Source organism: Malania oleifera, chromosome 13 (assembly GCF_029873635.1).
Source record: "Malania oleifera isolate guangnan ecotype guangnan chromosome 13, ASM2987363v1, whole genome shotgun sequence".
NCBI classification, from domain to species: domain Eukaryota; kingdom Viridiplantae; phylum Streptophyta; class Magnoliopsida; order Santalales; family Ximeniaceae; genus Malania; species Malania oleifera.
The window spans coordinates 78,680,978-78,688,298 of record NC_080429.1 but is presented as its reverse complement, the minus strand read 5'-3'; the positions used below and the strand labels follow the sequence as shown (position 1 = coordinate 78,688,298).

At 35.1% G+C, this 7,321-nt stretch overlaps 1 protein-coding gene across 1 annotated transcript; it reads left to right on the top strand.

Moving 5' to 3' along the window:
- The first annotated feature begins 1,461 nt into the window (after nucleotides 1–1,461).
- Nucleotides 1,462–2,851, top strand: LOC131145922 (vacuolar protein sorting-associated protein 24 homolog 1-like). Its single transcript, XM_058095097.1, has 3 exons — nucleotides 1,462–1,473; nucleotides 1,584–1,772; nucleotides 1,928–2,851. The coding sequence occupies exons 1-3, from the start codon at nucleotides 1,462–1,464 to the stop codon at nucleotides 1,988–1,990; spliced, it is 264 nt and encodes an 87-aa protein (XP_057951080.1). The 3' UTR covers nucleotides 1,991–2,851.
- The last annotated feature ends 4,470 nt before the right edge of the window (nucleotides 2,852–7,321 follow it).

Here is a 7,321-nt window from a genome sequence, read left to right as displayed (position 1 = left end):
GTTGTGTTAATGAGTAAGGAACACTACAACTGTGTTTCCTGCATTTGCTAATCTGTCAAAAACATAGTCTTGTGTTTAATTGTAGAAGTATAATGACACTTTAATTGATTTTTTTTTAATTTTATTACAATCAATGTGCATATAACATACACTACAAGTATTGAATGTTATCTTGGTTTCTTTAGTTGTTATTGGTGGGAAAATAATTGCAATTTGAATTAAGAAATCATAAATATAACAAAACAAAAAATCTAGAATGTTCATATTTCATACAAGCACATAATGCATCACTACACAATGCGTTCTTATCTCAGATTAGGCATAAAAAAAAATTTAAAAAATAAGATTGAGGGAAATTATGATATGCATTTTTTTTTTATAATCATTTAATGAAAGAGAAAGCAGGATTTATTTGAAGGTAAGCTATCAAAGAATTGAAAACTGAATAAATTAAAATGTAATACCCTGTGCACAAGGCTCCCCCACCATCAGGGTGTAGGGAGGAGGGTAAGATGTATGCAGGCTTACCTCCATTCTTGGAGAGATTGTTTCTGTAATTTGAAACCTGTAACCTTCAAGTTTGAATGTAACACCCTCACAGTTTAGTCGAGGCTCCCCCTCAAAAACCAAATAAAATAAAATAACCTTCAAATGACAAAATTTAAAACAATTTCCAATTAAAATAAATTTAGTGTAAAAAAAATAGTGCAAAATGCAAAACCAGGGCCTAAGAGCCTTTTCTGGTGTTCACAGATAGTCCAATGGGTGAAAATCTGTAGCAGTACAGAATGGCTGTATGGTCCAATATGGTTGTGAATCAGGGGGAATCCAAGATTCACCTGTAATGGGCTTGAAAGCCACCAATACCATTACACTGTTGCTGATGCAGCTGCCGCAGACCGACCGATTTTTGAAGTTATGGTGCAAATGGCTTGTGTTTTCAACATATTTTGGTGACAGACCAGCAGCTGTACCACACATGTAATCAATTATTTTTTAGGGCTTATAGCTTGAGCTCTTTGATATTTTCAATTTTTTGAAGTCAGAATATTTCTTTTTCTTGATTTGGAAGCAAAGTTCATTAGGGAATCCATGGCTTTGATCATTTTAATGGGATGGAGCTTAAAATTAGGCGTTTTTGAGGATTTAAGCATATGCTGTATTTTTGTATTCGTGCTGGCCCTTTCATGATCCCTCTATGTTGCATCAATTCATGGACTGTCTTCCCCTAACAAATGCCCCCTTTTTTCTTACTGATTTGGTTATGCTCTTATTTTATTATGACTAATGTGCACATTGTCAATGTTGTGGAGTTGATCATGTCACCTTTGACTGTGTTGCATATTTAAATGCCCCTTAGAAATTCTGTAGGATTATTACTAAATACAAAATCCAAATACAGACAGCTGTTGAAATGCATTGGAACCTAACTGCAATTCTTTGATTAATATTGGATATAGCATGGGGTTAAAAGTATGTTATTTCACATGCTATGTAGTGTGGCAAGGCAGCTGTAGGCTTTGACATCTTTTGAAAAAAAAAATTATAATCCAGATATTACATGTTTTTATTTGTGGCTTTAGGCAGGAGTTATTGAAGAGATTGTGAGTGATGCTATCGCACTAGATGCAGAGGATATAGAAGAAGAGATTGAAGAGGAAGTTGACAAGGTCTTGACTGCAATAGCTGGTGAGACAGCTGCAGAGCTTCCTGAAGCTGTCAGAAGGGAAAGGGTAAAACAATCTGCCCAGACGGTGGAAGCTGCACAGGAGGTATGTGAAAAACAATTGAGCTAATCAGCCTATTTGAAAAAAAAAAAAAAAAGGGGAAGAAAGAAAGAGAGAGAGAGAGACACTATGGATCTCCTGCTTTGTTCTTGCATTGACTTGAAATTACATGGCGTAAAATGTGCATTTGAATTTTATAGGAGGAAGATGATGAGGAAGAACTGGAAGAAATTAGGGCTCGACTCGCCAAAGTCAGATCATAACTTAAGCCTGCACTCCCCCACCTCTTCCCTTGGCATTAATGGGAAAGAAGGTGTGCATCCTGCGTTCATTTGCTCTCCTGAGATGTCTCAACCATTTTCAAGCTACTGATGAAACACAACATGGTTTTCATCTGAGATAAAAGATGTGTGATTTTTCAATATGTGATGTTAATATTGAAATCAACATTTTTTTCTATAAATTCTAATTTTATTTCTGTAATATTTTGTTGCAAGTCATAGTTTGTGGTCCAACAACATCCGTGGTCACTGAATTTTTAAGATAAATATTCAATACAACGGGTCAAATGCACCTGTTGATCGCTGAATTTTTTACTAAAACAACCGATATTACTAAACTATTTTTGTGTGCCGTTCAACATTTTCGCCGGTCAATAGGATGATCTCGGAGAAGATGACTAGAGGAGGCTTCATTCTTTGCTGGAGATTCTGACATCGCCATTGGAGTGGGTGACTTTTTCATCTTCAGTTGCTTTCCGGATCCACCATCTTCGGCATCATATCGAAGTGGTGGCTGAGCAAGCTAAAGGGGGTGAGCATGAAGCTACTGCTTCTCTTGTCTATTTATTTCCGGCAGAAAAGCTTTGCTGCCAAATCAGAGCTTCCGTTGAAATCGATTGCTAATCTTTCCTACTTCTGATATGTAAATCGAAATTTCACTTTCCCATCATAAACCCAGATCCATTTAGCCCTCAATATATGAATTTATGTACAAACTAAAGGTAGGTATCGTGGATGAACCTAGAAATAAGCATTTGAAATACCAAAGAATTCAATTCCGGAGCACCCAGAGTTATATCCCGTTCACATTGATACTGTGGATTTTAAAAAAATCTGCTTTTTTGATATTTCGCAAGTTTGTCTCTCGATCATTGTTTATTTTATAGACTTTCTTCATCGGTTATTGTCTCTGCGAGGCACGTCACCGCCAAACTTGCTGCAGGCGAAATAGGTTCCCAAACCCACCGCCGAACCCACTGCACGGTCTATGGCCTTATGGATCTGGTTTGGAGTTATGGTCACAATGCTCACTACCAACGAGCTCTTCTCTGACAGAGCTCATTCCATTGCAGCTCTTAAGCTCTAGTTGGAGCACAACGACCGCCATGGCTTCCCCTTCCCGCTACAGTGTAGCAAACTCACCAGCCCAGGGTGCAACAATGGGCAACTCCTGCCGCCTGCTCATGATGTTGTTGTCAAGCCCGTGGTAGTTCCATGGTTTTCTGAGATTCTACGGCGGTGAGACGGCCGCCGTGTTATCGTTTGATGCGTTCTCTAGCGTTGGAGGAGGCCAAATACGCCGTCCAAGGAGGAAGAGATGGGTTTCCTTATTACCTCTTTAAATTTATTTATTAATAAAATTCCTTTTTTTTTTTTTTTTTATAACCAAAAGTTTTTTTTCATTCACAATGGCTATCATCATCATCATCATCATATTTTCACTAAAATTTAAGGTTTTGAGGCCAATGCCTTTTAAGAGCAATGTTCGAGTGTTCGCACAATAATTTTATCACTAGATGACTAAAATGGGTATTTTTTCTCTAATTTTCTTTTTCTTTTTTGTTTGAAGGCAACACTTACGTAATTATGATTACCGTTCTATGAACGGATGTTGTTAGCGGTGTTGAAAGGCTGATCATTATTGAGATAATTAGTTGATCACTTTCCCTACACACAAATGTACTCTCCAACTCATTCTTTGGTTTTTGCATACTTTTTGTAGGATTTTTCTTTATTTTCCTTGTGTTTCAAAAAAAATAAGGTGGTGACTTTGTTTTCAAATGTTTGACCCCTTTCTTCAAGACTCCATTTTCTTTCTCATTTAGGGACAACCAATCCCCTTTCTTTAGCACCCTCAAGTATGGTGTTGACAAACTCTTACTATTTTTTTTTTTTATCAGTAAATGCAAATTTTATAAATAAAAAAGGATATGTACAACAACACTGAGCATACCCAAAAAAAGGGGGAGCAATGCTCCCAAACAAGTAATTACAATCAACTTGGGCATACCCAGGGCCTTAAGGCAAAATTACAACTCAAAAAAACATATGAGATAGAAGGCTTAACAAAACAATGCCCATAAAAAAACTCAAAAACAAGCATCTACAAGCAATTAACCAAACCCCAATCTTGAGCAAACATAGGAAATCTACCATACACCACTCTGTAGGTGTGAATCTGAATCACCCTATATACACCCTTAGAAGATAGAGTCTTCCCTACAAATCTCATTTTGTTTATGGATAGCCAAATGAAGTACACTATTGCAGCCAAACTAACTCTTTTGGCCACAGCCTGTGCACCAGTGCCTTTAACTCCTTTATGCAACCATTTAACAGTAGTTTTCAACGCGGACATTAGTCTATTCATCCCCAACCATCTTCGAACAAAGCTCCAAACAGAGTTAGAAAATCTACACTTAAAAAATAAGTGCTCCACAGTTTCATCCCCAGCTCTACACAGCAAACACAAGTCATCAACATGGTCCCATTTCATCTTATCACAAGTAGTTAGCTTCCCTTTTATGCTCAACCAGAGAATAAAAGCATACTTAGGAGTACAACCACTCCTCTAGATTTCTTTATGCCACGAGACTTTACAGCCTTTACATCATCAGTACTTATAGATATGAGGAGAGCTAATATGATTATCAATCACCCATTGTCCCAGCTGATTCATAGCATTCAGTTTACCCTTGCAATCTTGTAGCAGTAGATTTTTGATCTCCAATACTTTCTTCATGAGTGGGGAGTCTTCATTCTTAAGAAGAGCTTCCCAAAGAATGACTATTGTATGACTTTATGGTTTTGTTAAAACAAGGACGAAAGTGTGTACATGGGACAAATTGTCCAACAATATTCAATAATAACAAAAATTAAATGAATTATATCCACTATAATACTTTTTTTTGCTGCTATGTAGAATGTTAAATATATGCTTATCTTTCACAAAAAAACAATAATAACTAATGACTTAGATTATTATGTTATCTATTTATGTATTTAACATGAACATTAGTAATGGACTTGTCTCCTTTCTTAATGAGCTCAAAATGTGAGTATGTCTCCACTCTTTAGGCAATTTGTAGTTTACAAGTCATGCCAACCATGCTCAATATAAACTTGATTGTCAATATTTCTATGCCTTAATTTCATTGACTATGAAATTCCCTTGTTGTAGGATCGGTAGAAAAATTATAATCATTCGTGCGCATTTAAATATTGACAGCATGCTTGGGGTATGACAAATTTTAGCGAGCCGCCACAAACTTCTCTCGTGGATACGAAGGACTAGCTTTTACAGTTTATATCATATCAAGTTTGTTAGACTTGAATGACACTTAATCACAATGCGGATGGTTGCAAAGACACACACCTTCCATTTTTCCATGTAGTGCGAAACTCGCTTTTGCGTGCAACCATCTCATCTTAGTTTTGCATGTAAATGCATAGAATATGAATGTGTGCATGACTATATATATATATAATGGAGTTTTCAAAAGTCAATACATTCATGCCTACATGTGAAGTTAATATTTTAATGCACAAAAATTTTGTTAATAATTGCCTTATAATAAGTACGTTGGCTACATACAAATTAATAAACTATGTAAATTCATGTAAGTCCAACTTTGCATGCATGTGAAAAATATGTAATGATTGAATGTACAAAATGATACGCATCATATTTGGATAATGATCGGGCATAACAATTTGTTAATGTACATGAAAAATGCATGCAAGTCCCGTTATGCATGCATGTGCATGAAAAATCACACATAAAATGATGAAGGGAAGATTTGTTAACAAATTGACTTTTAAAAAGTTGATTTTAAGATGACCAATATTTCAGAATTATAAATAAGCCATAATGCACTTTCATGAGTCGATTTAGCCTTTTTCTCATTGACTTTTGGAATGAAATAAATTTCTATATAGATTGAACTGTCATACTTTTGTGCTAGTTACAAGCAATGCTATGTTTTTTTGGTTGATTAGAAGTATACACTTAACCTCCACAACAAGAGATATCCCATCCCTTATCCCATACCCTTACCACCTCTCCCGAAATTCAAACCTAAGATATTAAATATGTTCCCAAAAGATGCACAATATTACATTAAAATATTTTTTCTTATTTTAAAGTGAACTACTGAGGTCAAAAGCAACTACCTCCTAAACCTAATTTGATCCTTTGATTTCCAAAAATATCCATATATCTATGCTAAACATTTCATTAAAAACATCCCTTCAATTCTTTCCATTTAAAATTCAACAATCCACTCCGAACATGCACATCATGTGTGACTCTATTTAGTCCTTAAGAATAGTTGTTGACTCTTTGAGTCCGATTTTTATTTTGATTATGACAAACCACAACATCTCATTTGTGCGTTTAGTCTTTGAACATATTTATGATGTAGAAGACGCAAATAAGGGATGCAAAATGGAAGTCAATAAGTACCTAATCGAGTACAAATTTTGGCGTATTTCATGAAGTATTAAGGAGCAGAAGCATGAAACTTTTATTTATTCTTTAAGTTGTAATAGTAATTAGGTTTCAATTTGTGCATGCATAATCATATGATTTGAATTGAAGCTTTCACAAAATGACCAAGACCTTAGATCATGAAAACATTTTTCCAAAACAAGTTTCTTTAAAAAAAAAAACCCGTTCATGTTTCTTCCGTCACATTGATGAACACTTTTCTTTATCAATAACTCCTTATCTTAAAAAGTGTTCAACATAAAAGTTGTGGGACTTTATCTTAACTTTCTGTATCAAGCACGTTCAATTTGGAGTTGTTTAGAAAAAGTTATGTTTAAAATACCAAAGGATGTCCGCAACAGAAAAATTCTCTTCATGTTTCTTTCGTCTCATTGATGACTAATTGTCTCTATCGAGAACTCCTTATCTTAAAAAGTGTTCAACATGAAAGTTGTGGAATTTTCATTTAGCTTTTTGTTGATACCAAGAACGTCCAATTTGGGATTGTATAGAAAAAATTATGTTTGAAAAATCGAAAGATGTCTGGCTAGAAAGCGCCCCAAGGACCGACAAATGGTTAGTTTTCAAATTAAATTATATTTTGATACCCCAACAGCCATAAAACGGCTAGTAATGTGTTTTCCCTATAAATACAAGCCTAAACCACTTGAAAAATGTAAGAAAAACCATTTGAGAGCATTCTTGCATATTCTCTCTTTCCCAAACATATTTTATACTCCATTTTTGAAGATCAAAGTTTATTTCTCTTACTCTTCTTCTTAAAAATCTTTTTGGAGGAACTATTTTTGGGGTTTACAAACAAG

Bases quoted from the DNA above. Each gene is read 5' to 3' on its own strand.
- LOC131145922 (XM_058095097.1), top strand. The intron at 1,773-1,927 runs GTATGTGAAAAA...TGAATTTTATAG, and splicing joins CGGTGGAAGCTGCACAGGAG to GAGGAAGATGATGAGGAAGA.